This window comes from Coloeus monedula (genome assembly GCF_965178545.1).
Source record: "Coloeus monedula genome assembly, chromosome: 9".
In the NCBI taxonomy this organism is placed as follows: domain Eukaryota; kingdom Metazoa; phylum Chordata; class Aves; order Passeriformes; family Corvidae; genus Coloeus; species Coloeus monedula.
Window position 1 is genome coordinate 29,523,598 of NC_138789.1, and position 20,551 is coordinate 29,544,148.

The window sequence follows — 20,551 nt, forward strand, 5'->3', positions numbered from 1 at the left end:
AGAAGATCTGCCAAAGAGACCTGGCTGCTGTTCCTTATTCCTTTCCATGCTTTGGCTTTTCCCAGACTGGAGTTTGAAGACCCCAGCATAAGCTTAGCTTATATGTATGCTATAATACAATGTGACCCAACTTTATCCAGTGAGACAGTTTGCCCCATCCTAATTTTGAAGCGAAGTCTAGGGATCAGACTTCCAGGATCCCACTTCCATGTCAAACAAGGGTATTTATCTGAAGACAGTAAGATGCAGCTGGAAGTTGATCATGGTCTAAGCAACACTCAGTACTTCTCTCTTTTACTGAAACGAATTTCCCCCTAACAGGGGAATGTGTGTTCCACATCAGCTTAATATTCCGAGCCAAAATGGCCCCTAACAATTCGCAAACATCCTGGGACATTTTACAGCGAAGAGGGAACAGCACCTTGGGAGAGTCCAGTGTAAATCCTCTGCATATTTGTCATTTTGGTGCTCTTCCCCCCTTGGCTCCAGCAAGGCAGTTATATGACCTGAAGGAAATACCAAGCTGACATCCGAGTATTTTCAGAAAGCAAGTTAAACATCGTTTGGAGCGGAAGGAAGGTATACATAGCAACTCACCCAGCGAGCTTTGAGGGGACTTCTGTGCATATTGCACACTTTTCAAATGCTTTCGAATTTTTGTTTGAACAGAGAAGCCATTTAAGTCAGCATTCTGCTGGTTCCCCTTTGATTTTCTACCAAATATCACAGCAAAAGTATCTGCCAACTGGGAACTGTAAACAAGATCTTGAGTTCCTTCCCTTCTGGGTGGAACTTACCTGCTCTAAGGGATTAAATGGCCTCTCCACTCAATCTGCTTCCTTAAAAGTAGACCAGGAGAACCAAACAACAGATGTTTGATTTTTGAGCTCTAAGTTAATTTTCCCCACTGCAGAAGGAATTCTTAGTCTTGCACAACATTAGTTCATTAGTTAGTTAAAAAAAAACCCTCCACAAGAACAGCACAGAAGAATCTTAATACATGGCACTAGCAACAGGGAAATGTCCTTTGCAAATGTGTGGATTCTCTGAATTATTAACCAAATTAACATGGTAAAAAGGTGAGGAGAACATCTCACCAGATCTGCTCAGTTAATCTCTTCCTTGATTTGCAGGTACGAGTAACACCCAGTGTACCTGTTTGTAATATTCAAGCTGCACCACAATTTGCAAAACTATCTCAGGAAGATGAATTAGTGTACTTAAATTCCTTTAAGCCTCTGTGAAGGAGAAGTGTTCCTTGCATGATTTTTGCGTGTGTTAGCTTCTTGGAGAGGAAAGATCACCTCACCAGAAACAAGTGGGAAAAATTCCTTGCTAAAATCCAGGAGTGCCTTATCTCCCCTCATATCAGCAGGAAATGAAGATACGCAATTCCTGGGGTGATTTCAGGGAATCTTGAGAAAGGGAAGTTTTCTGATGAAACTGTAAGAACTAAGAGGCTTCACAAGATGTTTGTGAGACTTGGGCAGAGAGGGAAGGGAAGGATGTGGTCCTGCATGTTCCTAGACTTGGGAACTCCTCACCCAAGGGCTTTGTGGGATGCAGAACATCCACATGGGTCCAAGTGCAGATTGGGCATTCATCAGTGAGAAATCCCTCCAGGGCCTTAACTACAGGAAGTCCCTGAGCTGGAAATAATCAGAGCTGGGAAAGAATAGGAGAAAGTAAAGATGTGACCTGTTTTGGTTGCATTTGCTTATAGCTTCTAAGAGAGGTGACAATGGCTAAGGTGGAGCATTGTTCTGATTTGGCACAGTCTTAAAGTTTTCTCCAGTGTAATACCTCTTCACCAAACATTTGCCTTCAGAAAGGCAACAGGGTTTCCTCCACACAGCCAACTCAGTGTCTTCTCTGCCTCTTAACTCCCTCTACTCTTCTGTAACGTTGAGGCCTCAACATTATATTTAGCCTGACTGGAATTTGGCAAGTGACTTTCCTTTTACTATTGTTTTTTTGTCTCTTCATTGGATAGTTAGGTTGTCTGGGGATTTTATTCAACAGAATGCATTCCCACAAATATATTCAAAATAGACAGGAGCCCTCTTTGTATTAAGGCATCTATGTAGGTTATTTGAAATTAGATGTAAACATGCAAAAAACTGAGGAAGGGAGAAGGTTGTGTGAGGGTTTTAAAATGAGAAGAAGACTAAAAATGCATTGAAAGCTTTTGGATGTGGAAGTACGTGGCATTGTGGACAGTTGCAGTGGAGAATATAATGCAACAATAAAATCATTAAAGTACTTCAAGTTTGGAAGTAATCTGGGTTCTTGGCTTGCATTGCATTTAATAGCTTTACATTTATGGGAGCCACTCCAGTTTTTAAAGGCAGCTTCAGCCTTCAGACTGATTGCACTTACCACCCCAGTGAAACTGCAACCCATTAATTTTTTACCGAAAGGATCTTCCTAGTTTGTCAAACACATCAAGTGAACATTTTAGAGTGCAGACCACAGCAGTATGAAAACCAAAACTTTATATCCAGAGAGAATGCTGGATTAGCATGAAATAAAGGGTCTGAATCTGTTAATGAGCACTTCGGTATTGCTATACAAAACTCTGTTAAAAATAGAGATACCAGACATTCCAGTGAAAACAGTCAGGACCTGCAGGAATCTCCTGTTCCAGCCCATCATGGAAAGGCCTGCAATGGTTCCTCCTTCAGGCTGGAGAGCTGCACACCCTCCCCTGCGCCCACGTTGTGGCTGTCCCCTCTCCCAGCAGCCCAGTCCCCTACGTGTTGATACCCCCACCATTAAGCCCAAACCTTTCCAGTGTCTCAAACCAAACTCTCGCTCTCTAAAACGTTTGCACATTTCTATGTTAAACATCTGCTTAGGTGGCTCTGAGACAGTGTGTTTTGGTGTTGTTCGTGTGCAATCTAGTGCCGCTTCCTCAACGCATGTGTCCCTTCCCTTCACAGCCTACTCGACACCCAGCACCTCCCCCGCAAACCGATTCGTCAGTGTTGGACCACGGGATCCAAGCTTTGTAAATATCCCTCAACAGACTCAGGTGGGCCGCTTTCGACTTCTCTGTTTGCCTGCAGCCTCTTCTTCTCCTCCTCCAGTGTCCTCTAACGTGTCCCTGCGGAGCAGCTGCACTGCCGCTGTCACTTCACCCACATGGTCTCAGTAACTACAGTGAAATGTCACTTGCAGTTTGTTTGTCTGTTGTGGTTTGTTTTTTTTTTTTGGGCTTGTGTGGTAATAACGCTGCTTTCGTAACTGGAAGGGCCTCTCTCGCTTTCTAAGGTGTTGGCTCCCAGCGCGCAGTTGTTTGCTCTAGGGCCGGGGTTTCAAAGGCTTTGGCTCCAACCTGCTCCCCAGGCACTGCATTAGGTGTGTTTAGATTAGATGGTAGGGAGAAATCCTTCCCTGAGAGGGTGGGGAGGCCCTGGCACAGGTGCCCAGAGAAGTTGTGGCTGCCCCTGGATCCCTGGCAGTGTCCAAGGCCAGGCTGGACGGGGCTTGGACCAACCTGGGATAGTGGAAGGTGTCCCTGCCCATGAAACAAGATGAGCTTTAAGGTCTCTCCCAACCCCAACCAGTCTGTGATATGCAAAAGGAGCTCAGAGAGACTCATCAGGTAACAGTGCCCTGTGGTCCCCCACCAGACACAACGGGAGACTGCTCCAGTGACTTCCATGTAAAAAAATACTCAAATTCCTGGTTGGTCATTTGCATGGTGGGCTTTGAGCGAGCAGGAGATTTTGTAATTGTGAGCACATCTGTTTCCTTACACAGAAAGTAAAAAGTCCAGTTGAGGCAGGCCTATAAAGCTGGGTTAGCTGAATTCATGGTCCTGCTATGGTCAAATCAGAAGCTCAAGTAAACATTTGTGTTTCTTTAGGAGAAGGACGAGATTTAAATGTGCTTTTTCCAAGCTGTATCAAATTCCCAGGGTCGATTAAGAAAATAGTTGTTGGCAGTTTTGTTAGCAGCTAATTTGAGCCAGATGTTGAAAAAATTGAGTCTGGGCTTAATATCACGTTATCATGGGGGGGAAGGTATAAAAAAGTGAGCAGAGTTAGTGTTTTAGGACAACTGTAGTTTATAGTTTGAAGTGATTGCTTGACTACGTCGCAATTCTTTTAAAGGTCAACTGCGCAAATATTTGTGATTTTGTTTTGAGCTGGTTGCAATGACTAAAAAGTAATAATTCAAATAACTAGCAAACTGGGCATTACTACCCTTAGCTCTTGTAAGTTCTTTCGAATGGTTTATAGGCTTCTGAATAATTAGTGTGCAGATTAATGGCTGTCACAAGCCACAGTAGGTGCATGAAGACAGACTCCTCGTTGTGATGGCTTCAGCACCTCCAGTGTCACTGAAACACAGGTCACTCATTCCCAAAGATTTTCAGTTTACAGGGCTGCAAGCAGCTGCCTGTGAGCACAACGTGGTTTTTTGCTGTCTGTTCTTTGTGTACAATTTGTTAGGGGCTTTAGTTTATAGCTCTGTGCACAGCACAGGTTAAACTATATCGAATCTCAAACCTTCTCTGCATTAAAGAGGGTCACAGAAAGTACAACAGCAATGCAGAGAGGGGTTTAACCCATCAGATTCTGGGGGGGTATTTTCATGCCTTAACAAAACTCAGCCTGCACCCTACTTCTCCAGCCTTGTTCTTTATTGGGTTCATGTGTGCGACAAGTGTTCGTGCACCTTCACATTTAAATCATATTTCTCCAGTTGTTTTGGAAGCAACTGGAATACACAGAAATACGCTGAAATCAGGAAACAGGAATGTTAAGGTGCACTGCTAAAGTCCTTAAGCACTTGGTCTTTTCCTTCATAGCTCAGGAAACCTGAAACCCTTTAGAGAATGCTACTTACCTTTTCCAGAAGACTTGAAAAACTCCTAGTTGGTAAATTGATTATGTAGTAAGACACAACAGTATTAAGTCTCCAGAAATATTTAAAACTTACTTGCATCCTGCAGCCTAAGTTTCCCAGATAAGTTTGTTGACTGTAAACTTTTATCCTCCTTATTTATGACTTAAATCATTTTAAAGTGCTCTAGCGTTACTTTAAGTGCTCCTCTGTAATGCAGTGTAGTGAATAACAATGCTGTACAGTGAAAAACAATACTCAAGCACAGCTTTCAATTAAAGTCTAACATGCTGCAGTGGGCAAGGAGACTGACTTCCAGTCTCTGACTCCAGCTGCATCTCCCTGCTTCTATACATCATTACACCACCACAACCCACTTGATACTAAATATATAATTTATCAGCAAACTCACTACTTATTCATGAAAGAACTCTGAAGATGACTGTGCTTTGAGTCAGAGAAGTGAGGTAAAAGTGCTAACTGCAATGATTTGGGATTTATGTAGCATTCCTCTAAACAAAGACAGGCTTTTGTGCTCTTTTTGCAGAGCATTAGTGTATAGAACGACCACTTAGGATATTTTCAAAATGAAAATGTAAAAGCACATAGGACTGTGTTATAAAAAGCAGCTGGGGTGGCTCCTTTCCATCAGGATCTTTAAAATACAGAGTCAGGCTAAGATACAGGTCCTGAGGACCACTACCTGCCAGGGACACAGCTCCCTGAGACAAGAGGAAGCAGGGAACACTCTGAGCTTCTGGAAGTTAAGCTTAAATATAAGGGCTAAGCGACTCTTTACTGCTGGAACAACAAAATAAAAATGAAGGCTGTATCTGAACATCTGCTTTTTTAAAATTATGGTCCAGCTACAACCCATATGAAAGTATTTTCGTCAGCTTTTTGGTGGCTCTGATATTTGCTTGGTGCAACATTGGACATCATCATCATTAGTCTTCAGATGCTGCAGAAATGAGTCTGTGCACAGGAGCAGGTTCCCATACATGGGCATTCACAGAACATTGGAATAAAATCCCAGGCAAATGTACAACAGCATGACTGGGCTGGGGCAAGGATCATTCTGTCCCGGGCTGCTTCTAAACAACCAAACCTGGTACACACCTTTCTTAATTGGTATTAGAAAAATTATCAATAGCCGTTTCCATGAGCACTATGTTCTGATTTATGTCATGTTGTGTCAAATATAACCCCTTAAAGGAATTTTATAGAATTTATATAATATTTATTAAAAAGCCATCTTCCTGTGTCAACAAAGGTTGTAACAGGATGACCACTCCATGACAGAAGAGATGGGGAATTAAACGGCTTTAAGTCAGTAGTTCTGATTCAGTAACAAAAACCCCAAAGGGCTGTTGGCTTTGCCTGGTTTTAGCAGTTTCCAAACTTTTCAGTTCATTTGTTTCTCCATCTTCTGCTTACACCATCCATCACTCTGCCACTCCACTCACTGCACAATTGTCCTGTCTGGGGGGTTATTTGAATCTAAATTTCTGTTTGCGCTATTAGAAGCAACACTTGACTTGGCATCCCCTGTATATGTTGACAAAAAGGCACAGGTGTTGTAACCTTTGCTTGATAAATCATTTACTTTTGCTACTTGACTCGCAAGCAATATGGGGGCATCAGCTTTTTAACTGCCTTTTCCATATGCAAATCAGAAATACAGGATGCCTGGGGTACAGGGACTCTGGTTTCAAAAGCAAGTTGGTCTGGACACCTCATGACTAAGTAATAGACACGTCTCTCATATTGCCAAGGACTTGTAATACGGAGAGTGGTAGAGGGATGGGAAAGTCCCATCACATTAATTAGGGACGAGCCTGTCCATAGCAACAAGGTGAATAAAGGGATCTGGATTTTGGGGTGGTTTTATCCTAAAATTAATAGTGAAACACAGGCTATGGGCTGGGAGTGCATGCAGCTGGGAATGCTAAACCAGCAGCCTGTGACCAGGGCTTGCCACTCACCACTCCAAAAGCTGTTTGCTGCTCTCTAATGCCCTGGCTTTGCTCTAGGGTACAAAATTCCTTTAGGGATCAGCGTGCTGTACTCAGAGTGCTGCAGCTCCACTTCACACTAAACATTGTTTACTAGGCTGAGTCCTGTTTGCCACCTACTTAGCCTGCATCTTCCTGGAAATTGTACTTGGAGTGCTAAAAACAGCTCCTGAGAAACACATGCCTGCTCCATCTAATCGCTCCTACCTGCCAGTGGCCCATGTGCCCTGCACAGGGAGGTTATGAGGATGCAGGGAACAGAAACTGCCTCCCACTGCAGGCACCCATGCAGAGAATCAACCACTTTACCCTGTGAGAAAGTGAATCCTGTAGCCCTGACCAGCTCTTTCAGGAAAAATCCCTCTCTAATGTAAACACACTTTATATCAGATCCATCCCAGGTAGTTGCTAAAACTTAGTTAAGCACAAACCCAAATATTTATTCCCTTGCCTTTCTGTAGGAAAAGATAAAACTTATTTCTAGAAGAAAAGAAGTAGAAGCTCTTCCTGGTTCTGCCTTTGCACAGTGCCCAAGCACAGTCAGATCCTGGGTAATAAGCAAAGGTCTTGTGTTTTTACACTTTCCCTGGTGGGGCCCTAGAGCCACCCAGCTACAAGAGAGCTCTGTCTAGAGCTCATCCTTTATAACACAAAGCAACTGAAACAAAAGGCCTGTAACCTGCCTAGAACACTGAAATAAAGTTTAAGAAAAACCCCAAAAGTCAAACAAGCTTATCTAGGCAGCAAAATAACAGGTATGAAAAACAGCAAGCTCAGCAGAACAGCTTTATAAGGACCAGGTACAAAAATGCACTCTGTGAAATACATTGTTTAAAAGAGCAGTAGTAACTTAGGGGGAAATCACTGAAGTTTAGCTAACTCCTTTAGATCTGCTCCTGCTCTCCGCCTTTCCCAAATTAGACAGTGGTATCTTTGTAGCTTTCTCCTTTTGGGCTTTTCTTTATTTCTAAAAAAAAACCCACCATGTGCCTCAGGTGCATACACAAACCTAATTGTACAATTACTTTCTTTCCCAGAGACAAGGCAAAGCCTGTTTTGCTTCCCCGCAAGCATTTTAGAGAGCAAACTGCAACCTGCAATTTTTCACTGGCAGCACTTTAAAACAAAGGGCACGAGAAAAAAAATGAGCTGGATGCTGTGTCCTGTAGGATAGCAGATGTGAGCTCTGTCAGACCGGGGGGGAGGCAAATTCCAGAGTAGAGGGTCCTTCTGTGAGAACAGCCAGGCGCTGCTGCCCAGACACTGGAATCTGAGGAGTGTGGTGCAGGTGATGCCCCTCTGCAGGCTGGAGGAGGGGAGGCAGGGAAGCAGCCCCGTAGGTGGCAGGCCCCAAAAGCGTATAGGATCCATAGATCAAAGTCAGCACCTTGACTGGGAAGCTGATGCAGCTCCTCCAGCGCTTCGCTCCCGCAGCTGAAACCGCAGAGCTGCTCTGTGCCCAGGTTCCATTGCCACCCTATGGAAGAAAGAAACCAGTGCACACATTTTCCTCTGGACAAATCAAACGTGTGCCTGGCTTCACAGGGATTTTCCATCCCTGCCACTCGCTGCCACTGTGCTGTGCCCTTTGCCCCCTCCCAAGGGGACGCTGAGCCCGGCACAGCTCGTGGCCATGTGCTTTATTAATGAGCACCATGGGCTGCCTGGCCTTTCTGCCTCCACACCCTGCTGCCTTCCTCCCGTTTCCCAGAGCCCAGGAATGGCACTGGTCAGACAGGCAGGACCTGCTGGCCCCGAGGAGGCAGGGGTAGGGCAGCGTTTCATGGCACTGTGCTGAGCCACGGCCTCGCGCCGCACGTGGGGCAGGGCAGGGACACCTCGAGGGGTGTGGGGGACATGGCAGAGAACATGAGAGGCTGCAGGAACAACACCAGGCCTTTTATTCTGGGGGTTCTGAGCAGAACTATTTATAAGCCAGGTCAGAGCTACTTGTTGCTCAGGGGACTGTCCCTCCTCAGGATCAGAACACTCATCCTCGAGACTGGACGTACTGCTTGTGTCTGACTGTGAATGGAGATGAAGAACACCAATTTGGAAGCATTTGTTTGAATCAGCCCCCTAAGAATTCCATATTCCATACAGTAACCTCCCTAAGCCAGTACATGTGTCCAATTTCAGCTGCAAAGCACTTTTAAGCAGAGACTAGACTGCTCCTTTTCTTTCTCTTGTCCAGTCCAGCAAATGTAGTGGGAGGTTCAGAACACCGTTTCCACGAAGGAGTAACATCTCTAGTGTGTAGAGAAGAGAAATTTGCATAGATCAGATATAAAAATACAGTTTTGGGGTGTGGGACTGCTACTTTCTAGAGGTGCTGAAGTTAGAGGGATCACTCTGCTCCCATATTGGCAAAGGGAAATGAGGGCTGCTCTACTCCAACACCTGGAGGCCTGAGCCCTCTTATGATCACTCAAAGTTTTGATCTCTGTCCAAAAAGTGTTTTGCTGTTGGACCAGTGGCATCAGGGTACTGACACATGACCTGAATGTTGGTGCTGTGTTTCTTCTTCCACCCAGGACATAGCGATACCATTTTGAACTTGAGGGAGGCTCTGAAATGAGTCTAAAGAGAGTGTGGAGAGGAAATGCAGTGCCAGACTCTATCAAGGTTCACAAAGGTGACCAGAAATGAGGGTCACTCCCCTTCCCTCCCGTTCAGCTCAGGGCACAGAGCCCACTTAACTTGCACAGAGCAGGACTATGGAATTCCACTCTCAGGTCAGTTCTTAGAAAGAGCTGAGAACAGCACACCTCAAAAAGAAAAGCACATATTGCACTATAAAGGTAAAGATTCGCAGAAAACTTCCCAATACCATCATCTGGCTGCATCTTCAAAGTGGGCTGGAGCCAAATCAGTCCCAAAATGCCTGGGTTAGTCCTCAGCAGGGGAGATCCTTATTCCTGGGCTTTTTCTTCCTCCTCCTCATAGGCTCTGGTGAACAGTTCAGACTCTTTTTTGGAAACCAGCACTCAGCATCCTATTTCCAGTAGATTCAGCATAGAATTATTTACAATGGACATAGACGAATTTCCCAAACTAAGCAATTAAACTTACTGAGTTTTCCCCCTCCTCACAATAACCAGGAAGCCTGTGCGCAAGGCTGCCTTTCTGTGGGTTTTATGGCCATTACTTATTCCACAGTGGGGGAGAAGAAAGGGAAGAAGTAAGTGTGGGCCTGGTGGGAAGAGTTGGCAAATGCAGAAATATGATGAATGAGCTGGAGAGATTTAATTTCTTACTAAATTCTCTACAAGCTGTGTAACCTTTCTTTAGCTAAACAATTACTCTAAAAGGCAATGATTTTCTGTGTTTTCATTGAAAAGTCTTCATAATAACAATGGCCTATGTTCTCCTTCTTGAAGAACTTCTGCCAAAAAACAGTTTTCTTTTTTCCATTCAGCAGGAAACTTTCTTTTATTTTTATTTTTTCAATCTCATATTCCCTGCTAACATGGATTTACAAGGCCTACAACTTACTGCATGGGGCTGGGAAGACGTTTCCCCTCAGGCCAAATCATTTTGGTCCATCTCCTTTGTAGGGATTCTTGCAGCTTCCTCCCAAGAGGACTGCAACCACTGTCAGAGACATAATACCAGACCCAAGTGGCCATTTAAGATGACAAAATGTGACATTCCCTGTGTTCACAGGTCAGGGGGCATGGGAGGGGACTCCCAGATTTGTTTTTCAGCAGACAGGCAGCAGTTCTTGCTGTGTTGTGGTGGGTGCAGTTGAGGGGAGCATGACTTCAGCGTGGTGGGGGAGAAAGTCGTCAGGTGTTCAAATTCATGGCTGCCAACATGAGAAAATGAAAGTGGAGCTGAACCTCCCCAAGCCACAGGGTCCCATTTAGGGGCTGATCCCTGCTGGACCACGGGGTCCTGTGGCCAACTGGAGTCTTGAAAGGGCTTTGAGGGTGCAGCATGGGCAGAGCACTGCTCACATCCCTATGTTCACACACACAAATCAAGCCAGTCTAGGGCAAGGTTATAGCTATGAGCTTCTTGCTGCTGTTGGCTGGCTTGGCTGATTTCCTGGCCACCACTGCCCACCCCAGCCTCCATGGCAGATAATGCTGTATTGGATTAGTCTGCTCGCTGCTGCATCAGGTCCACGATCAATTTATTGACTCTGTCAGAGTGGCTAGTACAGTAATTGTTACAAGAGCAGAATAGAAAGCAAGAATGTGTCCACATAAAATATAAAAATGACGTTTTGTTCATTCTTTCCTCTTTGGCCCTATAGATCTTTATGTGTTTACACAGTGGAGAGCACTTTACTTAAGTTAATCAGCTCCTTCTACATTATTAATTGCGACAGTTAGGGAGCTACGTGGCGGCAAACGTATTATTGAGAGCATTGATCTCACGCTGACGGTGGGGACCTGGGTGGGTTTTGTATTCCTTCCCTCCTTTTGCAACTGCTTGAGGGCACTATCAAATCCCATTTCTCTGACTGACAATACGCCATCGATACCATCGATCCCAGAGAGGGGCAGGAGGAGGCTGCACACCAGAAAGAAAGGAGTGCACAGAGAGCCAGGCTTGGGAAGGGGCTGCTGGAAGTTGGTAATCACAATAATTATATGCCTGGCCTGATTTCTCTGTTTTGTGAAGAGTAATATTTTAAGAGCTGAAGTTTCCCGAGTGCTGAAGATTTGCAGAGGTGGCACGATGAGACCTTATAAAATGTGTGCAGAATGTATACCCTTAAAAAAGAAAAAAGCCATACTGACTTTTTACAAGGGTTTTGGAAGTGCCTTTGAAAGACATTTCATGAAAGTTCAGCCTTCGCAGCTGATACCTATATGAGCTCCATAAATTCCACCCAGCCTGACAAACTCCAGTAGGTGTCACATGTGACCTGGATGGAAAAGGTCAGCAGCTAAATTTATGGCTTTTGCATTTACTGGAACATTAAGATTTTTTGCCAACTGCCATATGCACTTTTTAACAATTTTGCAATGAAAGGATTAGGACCACAGTCTACAATGAAGGTCAAAAATTAAAGGCCACTATCCCTACACCCTTCCCAGTGGATAGGCATTAAGCAACCTGTGTTCTAAGAATGACCTTTGCTTAATGGCACTAACCCAGAGGTCAAGGAATGAATAAGCTCCAGAGGTGAAGATTTTGCAAAACAGACTGTCCTGCACTGAAATTAATACTGAATTCCACAAGAAGGGACCAAAAGAAGCCTTTTCCTAACAGAGAAGGACTCCCCAGTTTGCAGCAGATTCCAAGTTCCGAAGACACTGAGTATCACCTCCCTAGTGCTAGACTGCCCTAGAGAAATGTAAATTACATACATTATGGGGAAGTGACTGGGATTTGAAACGAAATACAGCAAAATTACCTCAATTTTAGTAAAACCTGTTTATATTTTAAATTTGACAAAGGTGTCTGTTCTTAGTAAGGATTGCTAACAGCATGGGAAATTGAATCTTTCAAATTTTACCTGGCTTCAGTTTAGAACAGCAAAACACGTCTCATTTTAGGCTTTTGCTTCTACAGCATTTTCTGCTTGAACAGAGGTAGAACTGGAAAAGTTTAATTTAAAACCAGGATTTCAAGAAAAAAAGATCTAAAAAAAACCAAGAAGCTAAACTTAAAAATATCTTCTAGGTTTCCTTTTACTTGCTTTAGTTATTAATATTCAATTTTGAAAACAGTACTGACACTATAATCATAATATTCTCAGGCATATTCACTTGTGTGACCCAGCTGTTACATCATCTCTACAAACACTGGTTATTACACATGAAGAGATGCCGCTGAATAAACTGCAGAAGGCAATGAAATGTAATTTTAATTATGAGATACGAGTAACCAAAGTCACAACCAACACAATTGCAGCCACCTTGGAGGCTGAACACAATCATTTAGGAAGGAATTGTTCCCTGTGAGGGTGGGGAGGCCCTGGCACAGGGTGCCCAGAGAAGCTGTGGCTGCCCCATCCCTGGAGTGTCCAAGGCCAGGTTGGACAGGGCTTGGAGCAGCCTGGGATAGTGGAAGGTGTCCCTGCCCTGCAGGATATGAAAAAAGATAAGCTTTAAGGTTTCTTCCACTCAGAACCATTCTAGGATTCTATGCAATTCTGCATTGCTTGGAGCAGCTTTATACAACTTCAGGTATCCTTTTGTGCTTTTGCTATAACTACACCTTTTTAAATATGACAACAGAAAAAGTATCTATTTTTAAAGAAAAAAAAGAAGGGATAAACTGAAGTATGACATTTGCATGTGGGCTTGCGTTTTTTCATCTTTGCATGTGCTGAACAACAAGATTTGAGGTTTTGGAAGAACACTTTGACACTTTATATTCCTTGTTTGGCTATTCTCTGGTTTGATGGGGTTTTTTTAAGGACTTTCTTGTAGTCCTTTGGGTTAAAGATCATGTCTGAGAATCTGTGGTATGGGACCCAGCTGTACATTCACTGAAGTTGATGAGAGGAGGATCAGGAAGATTTGTTATTGGCAGGAGTTTGTTTTAGAAATACAATAACATTTTTGTTTAATTATGCTTGTCTTTTGCTTATAACTATGCACAGTAGAGTAAATCTAGTCTTTTTCAGATAAGATAAAGGTTAAAATTAATTTTCTTTATGGAGAGGGTTTGGAGTGCAGTCTTCTGCATCTGTGGAGTTTTTATTTTGTGGCTACAGGTATTAACTCTCAGTGACTCTAAAGCCATCTTCCTTGATGTAGAGATGAGTTTGGGGTTTTCCCAAATTACTGGTCTTGTAGGCTAAATCTGAAAGTTTAGGCCACATTGGACAGGGCTTGGAGCAACCTGGGATAGTGAAAGGTGTCCCTGCCCGTGGCAGGGGGTTTGGAAGATCATCTGATCCTTAAGGTCCTTTCCAACCCAAGCCATTCTGTGATTCCCAGATTTCCCAGCAAGGGAGGCTCCACAGGCTCTTTTTAAACTCTCTTCCTGCAAGCACCCAGGGCAGAATTTGTCCCAGTAGTGGTAACTGCTTTATCAGTGCTGTTGATGTTGAGTGAGTCTGAACAGAGCTCAGATTCTTCTCCTGGAAGCTCTTTGGGAACACAAGGAGTAAAAGTAGTAACATTTAGGAGAAAAAGGGGGGTAAAGAAAGCTGGAGGAGAGCTGTAGTTATCCATACAATGGAGCAGCTTACTTAGGGAGTACAAAGAGCCACTTCTACACAGGCTATTTTCAGGGAAAAAGCCTCACATTCAGTGACTCACAAAAGCGAAGAGGCACCTTTTGATTTTAAGTTCAAGGTTTACACTAGTAATTTTGTCTGTTTTCTCTGTTAGTATTAATTAAATTGAGATAGTTTAATTAGTATTACTAAATTTGATCATTAGTAGTAATTCATTCTGCCTGCCATACTGCACAAATATGATGAAGCAGAAATAACTAAATTGTTTAATTTCATCTCATTTAATGACTTTACACTCCACCAGGACTTTCACTGGCATCTCACAGTATGTGTGAAAATTGCTCCAAGCTAGGCCAAGACCCAGCTCCCTTTAGCCAACCATGTCTAATATGTCCTTCCTCATCCAAAGGCAGATCATGTGCTGCAAAGCCTTTTCCATTTCTCCAACGGAGAGCTGGCAACCTCTGGAGCCTGGGGTGGTCTTTCCTTGCCCCACTTACACTGCTCCTGTAGCATCCTGACCCCAATGGCCCCAGTGGATTTTTACAGGACTCATCCCTGGATGGGGTTCCCCACAGTGTGACAGAAGTCCCTTCATGGATCCCCACAGCTGCATCCCTGAACACAAGCATGATGTACAACCTTCCATTTTTCTTAGAGCAGTTTAGCAAGGTACAAAGCATCAGGAAAAAGGCAGATATCAAAAGTTCCCACATTCAGGAGAGATTTTTTGTTCAGCTTGCTGCCCTGTTGGCTTTCTTTTTTTAGGAGGCGTTTTGGGAAGGGGGGGTTTCCTGATGAATCAAGTCATTTTTCCTCCCGCTCACTGTCTCCTGTAATTTTAAAAGGTCAAAAGTGCCAGAGTTACCTCTGTGCTCCGATTTCTGCCCGTGTTAATTTGGAGACCGGTTTTGATCTCCTTGCCCAGTAACACCTAGGACTTGCCAAAACCCCAATTCCTCTTCCTTTTTTGCGGTCTCCAAACCCAACCTTGCTCTGCCCACTCCTCAAAACATGCTGTTTTGTCTTGGTGCCCTCATCCTGGGGTCCCCAGCTGTCCCTTGGCCTGGAGTGTGCCCTGCCAGCCCCACTGTTCCTGCTGCCCACATTCCAATTCCTCCCCTGTGCCTCCCGGTCCCCACTGACCTGTCCCCCCTGGTTTTTGCCCTGTTTTGATCAGGCTGGGCACACTTTGCTCTCCCCACAGGGCTGCTCATTTGTTCACTTCACCCACAGACAAAGAGCACAGGCAGGGGCCTGGCTTTTGCGGGTATTTTGAAGGGAGTGCTCACTCCCCTGTCCAGCCCAAGTTATTTTCTCCCCTCACTTTCCTCTGTATGCTCTGAAGTACTCTCACGGCAGCCAAAAAAAGCAGCTGAACTACCTTTGGTAGTTGTAGATCAACTACCTTTTGATCCATGATGGGTTTTCTCCTGTTACACCACGGGGAGCCCCTGGACAGGGATGTGGTGGCAGATGAGTCCCCCATAGCTCCATCGAGGCTGTCAGAGCCAGGATGATACAGGAGCTGGGTGACCAGGGCAGAGAAAGGCCACCTCAGCTTTCAACCTCTCAAGACTGTAGTGACTTTCCCCTACTCCCTGCTCTCCAGTGGAGAAATGGGGAAAAAGAAGGCTGAAAACTACCTTTTGTACCCCAAACTGCAGAGCAAAGAGCCAGAGCCTCTGCAGCAGCTTGCTGGCAGAGCCATCCATCCCACTGGGACCCCTCAGCCCCTGGGCCCCTCATGTAGCTCCTGTGGCTCCACCGGCACGGGACAGGGCAGGAGAGTGCGGGGGCAAACCCCTGGGTGTGTGTGTACGTGTGTGTCTGTGCGTGTGTGCTCGGGCTGTCTCGATGCAAGCCGAGCCTGGGAGGCCCAGGCTGGGGGTTGATTTTCTTTGGATGACTTTCCCCGATTGTCTAAAGCAATAAAAGTAAAGAAACTTGGGGGGGGAGAAGAACGGTGGTTGAGGGGAGATTATTTTTGCAGCCCTGATGCAGGCAGAACTCCTGAGGCTTTGGGGGGGGGCGGGGGGTTGCTCGCCTGAGGACTGCAGGAACTGGCTTAAATTGAATAAAACTGTAAGTACAGTATCGGGGACGGCGTAACAAGGAGTTCTGCAAAAGCAACACCACCAGAAAGAACAATGAAGAATAGAGCGGGTTACGCCGCGGTGAAAGTATGTACTGGTTGTTATAACACCGTGCCTCCAGAATAAATTATGTCCCTTTAAAAAGTAATACTTTAACTGTGGAGCTATATAGAGACAATTAAGACGATATTGTTCTCCTCATTTCCCTCCCCCCCCACCCCCCCGCAGTAGCTCTGTGGAAACTTTTAATGCTGCAGCTTGAAACTTGGGCCTCTGGGTCTGAAATGCCTGAGAAAGCACTGCGGGCTCTAACTGTAAAACATTCCTTCGGCGGGCCCTGGAAACAGGGCGCGCTGGCGCAGGCGAAGTTCAGAGGGATCACATGGAAATGAGGGCTGGCTGCAGGCTCCCGAGGAGCGGTTTATTTCCCTTAAACCTGAACTTGAACTTGGGAAGGCGCAGCCAGAGCCTGGGACGGGCTGAGAGTGGCCGCGAGGGGCTGGGAGCGGTGCCGCGGCAGGCCCCAGGCACCCACCCTCAGGGCTGGGGGGTCCCCGGGCACCCAGCGGCTTTGTGCCGTGTCCAGGGGGAAGCTGTACTTCAGGGAGCCAAAGGGTTTTGCTTTCATCCAAGCAAAATGCTGGAAAGCCCCGTTGCAGCGGTGTGTCTGCCGTCCCAGTTTCCACGGGACTTCCCGGCATGAGGTTATAAGCGGCTCCAAGTCCCCGTGCACGTGTTGTTTCATAAAAGGAAAGAAATGAGTGAGATCTGCTGCAAGAAATATGGAATTGTTGCACTCTCGAGCAAATTTAACTGTGCTTCCAGCAGAGGAAAATACAGGGCTGTCTAAAAATGAGGCGTAAAGCGCAGAACTCAACCCCCCCCTCGCAGCACATTTGCTTTTACCTCGCAATAGTAGATGTAAACCACGAGGTGGGTTTAAAGCTGGTTTTGCCTCTTTGATTCCATGCATCCCGCTGGTTCCTTCTTCTCTTGCAAAAGCGTGTACAGAGGGGGGGAAGCAAGGTGCTGATGCCGGCCGGTGTCACCCAGGTATGGTGGCAGAGGTGGCTGCTGTCCCAGCCACAGGCGTGGGGCAGCTTCCTCCCCTTCTCCCCACAGCTGGCCTTGGCTGGGGGGTCATATTTTGGTCATTTCTGATTACTCCCGAACAATTTTGGCTATGTTTATAGCAAAACTTTGAAAGGATGAATGGGCGAAAAAAATCCCGCTTGGCAGTAACTCAGGAAATATCTACAAAGATGTTCTTTCTGGAGCGAGATCTTATTTCAGCGTTTGTGTTAGGATCATTTTTATTCTGTGACAGCACATAAAGAGAGCGGGACAGAGCAATGAGGTCTGGCATAGCTAAAATCCCTTCTGTGTGTGTGAGGTTATATAGTTTATCAATGCAGAAACCACCACGGGCTTGGAAAAGTAAACAGCTGGCTTGGGTCTGTGCGCTGCACTTTGGAGTTGTCTGCAGGATTTAAATGGCTCGCCTGCGATTTTCGGAGCGGGGCAAATATATATAGTTTTCCTTTCAAACATGTCAAAAGGTTTTTTTGCAGCCGTTTGTTTTCTCAGTTCCTTTTTTATTTGTTGTGATTTTCCTTTCTGATTCATTCCGGTTTATTTTGCTTTTACAAACAGCTTCGCCGCCACCAGCAAGTCTACAAATAAATAATAAAAAAAAAAGAAAGTTTCTAGCCCACTCAGAAAACCTTATGGCAGCGACAAATATCAGAGAAAGCCATCGTCTCTCTCAAAGATTTCATCTCACCCTCCACTTAATCCGCTTGCTGTACCTCAGATCTCAAGTAACTTTCATACTGTGGGCTCACTTTAATGGATAGAATCTATTTTTCATGAAAAAAGCAGGAAATAAGCTGTCTTTCGTACAAAGATTTACAAAATGTAATCATTGTTGAAATATTCTCTTTGAACTGCCTTGTCCGCAGGGGTGTCTGGCTCCCAATACCCCCGTTTCTTTAGAACACCCTTACAAGTTCTTCTGGTAGATCAGGTACACTGGTGGTTCTGGTCTTTGATGTCTTGAATGAATGAAAGAAAAGCATAATAAAAGAGAGCTGTTGATCAAGCATAAAATACTCTTTAAGCTGACAGAATGGCAGAGTTAACACATTCTAAGCTGCTTTTAGGTTTTTCCTTTTTTCCTCACATTTTCCTGTGCTTTGTGTACAGTGGGGGTTTTTATTTTTTGAAAAGTCTCTGATCTATGTAGTATGCCGTCCTCTAACAAAAACCAAAATGGGATTGTTTCTCTCTCTTTCTCCCTTTCTTTTTCCTCTCTCTCTTTCACTCCACTATCTTTTTTTTTTCTTTTTTTAAACAGCAAGGGTTGCAGTTTAGCATGGCTGCAGTCAGCCTTCAGCCGACCACGCAAAGTTTAGAAGTTATTTTGCAGATTTCAAAGTCAATTTACTAACAAATAAATGAACTTCTTTGCTTGGTTGTTTAGAAAACTGGAGGAAAACTGTAACTGGCAAAATGTTCCCCAAGTAAAGGGAAGACCCTCTGCCTAAAAGCAATTTTGTAAACCAAAAGACGGGCAGGAAAATGACCTCATTGTGAGAGAACTTTTCTTTTAGAGGCAGAGAAAAGGGAAAGTTTTCTTCCTGTAGATCTAATTTAGATCTTAAGTTCCCATACATTATTTATACATCATATTCAGAGTGCCAGCCTACTCTGCTGGCTGGGTTACATTTCAAACATTTGCCATTGATAAGTCTTTGCTGTATTATATTCAGGCTAAATGCGAATATGTCATAGCGCAGTCAATCTTTAATCCGCTGAGCTCCAGGTCGGGACAGCAGGGGGTCCAGCACTCAGAGCATTGCTTTATACTTAAGAAACATCTGGGGCCAGCTGGGACACTTTACTGGAACATTCAGATGTCTGGAACAACAGCAGGAGTTACTGTATGAGTGTGTTTTCATAGGTTTGGGAGGGTTTGGGGTGACTTATTTAAAAACACTAGCTGTTCCCAACTTGAGGTTTGAACCCAAGCAGAAATCTTGCCTGAAGTGAGTTTGTTGGTCCCAGGAGAGAAGTGGTTTGGACTACTATACATTTTTAATAGTCAGCAGGCAAAAGTGCATATTACAAAATTATTGCACGTAATTTAATGCAGTTTGCCACAACTGGCATTCCCGCAAAAACTATTGTATGCAGAGCTACTGTACGCATCGCCTGGAGACCAGTGTCCCTCCCGGGACAGGTTTTATCTGCCTCCAGACAATATAAATGTGCTCCGAGTGGGGCGTGTGACTCTCCCGGGTGCGGATGCTGGACAACCAGAAGATTCTCTCACTGTTTTATGTCCCTTTGGGGATGACCAACATGCTACTTACGTCCCTGTTGGCATTTCAGCTTGGAAAATATAATTACTGAATAATTAATCCCAGCTCTAAGAAAATAACTTCCACAGGCCCAAAGGTGACCTTGTCTTTTGTATTCGCCTTTCGGTCCCATGCAGTAGGATCAGATTTTGGGCCTGGAGAAACTCTGGAGGAAGCACTTTAAGAGTGGGATGAATTCAGATGTGGCTGAAGGCAGTTGCTGTATGTGCAGGAGCTCTCCAGCCAGTGGCACCAGAAGCTGAACTGCCACTGCCTCCCCTCACCCTAGCAACCCTTTTGAAATGGCATCAAAGGCCCAGTTTTGTCCCCTTGCTTTCACACAACACACCGTGGGGAAGAGCCTTCCCGGCACCTCTCACAAGGTGATGCCAAAAGGCCCAGTTTGCTGCCTAACTGTTCACATTCTCATTTTATCTTTGCAACCAGAAGGATTCGTTACCCCAATTCACCTCCCTGGGGTTAATGTTCGTGGGAGCCTCAAAGTTCTTGAGGTGACTGAAATGTCATCCCCAAACAAAACAACGCTCCGCAGTGAGCTCTCTCCGGTGCCGGCGGTCATGGCTCAGGTTCACCTGGGCTGCCCAAACAGCCGCTTTGCCGGCAAGCTCTAAAGCTGTAGGGTTTTTTTTTATTTAGGCTCTTATCACAGGTGGGTTTTCCCACCTGGGCCCGTGCAGCAATCGCTTCCTGCACGCGCCCAGGGCAGCAACGGCTGCAGCGCCACGGCAGCCGCGTTTGAAGTCCCGATGGCACCGGCCCGTCCCGCCGCCAGGCACACTAACTGGGCTGGAACCTAAAGAAAATGGCTATCACTGAGCAGCTCTGAGCCCTGAGTGGGTATGGGGAAGCCAAACTTCTGCGCGTGGAGTTTGTCAGAGTTTCAAACGTGTGAATGTCCTTAAATAACCTACATTGCCCGGAGAAATAAGCCAACTGTCACACCCAGTTCTGGATTCCACATTAACAACCTCCTTCCGCAGCGTTAAACTTTGCCCTTGAGGACTTTTGTTTAACTTCTTAATTCGAAAAACAGATAGGGAGGGTGCACAGCCCTGG

General features: G+C 45.1%; 1 protein-coding gene across 9 annotated transcripts in view; it reads left to right on the forward strand.

Moving 5' to 3' along the window:
• NFIA (nuclear factor I A) overlaps positions 1 to 20,551 on the forward strand; it is a gene marked incomplete at its 3' end in the record, with an annotated part of 250,179 nt that overhangs the window by 217,308 nt on the left and 12,320 nt on the right. For 6 of the 9 annotated variants that reach the window (XM_082287369.1, XM_082287370.1, XM_082287375.1 and 3 more), the window contains one exon: positions 2,943 to 3,034. The exons of 2 other annotated variants lie outside the window; for them this stretch is intronic. In XM_082287369.1, the coding sequence (XP_082143495.1) occupies positions 2,943 to 3,034 (92 nt within the window). Of the gene's footprint in view, positions 1 to 2,942; positions 3,158 to 20,551 lie in introns of those variants that run through there. One more of the 9 variants, XM_082287377.1, reaches the window with a different exon arrangement.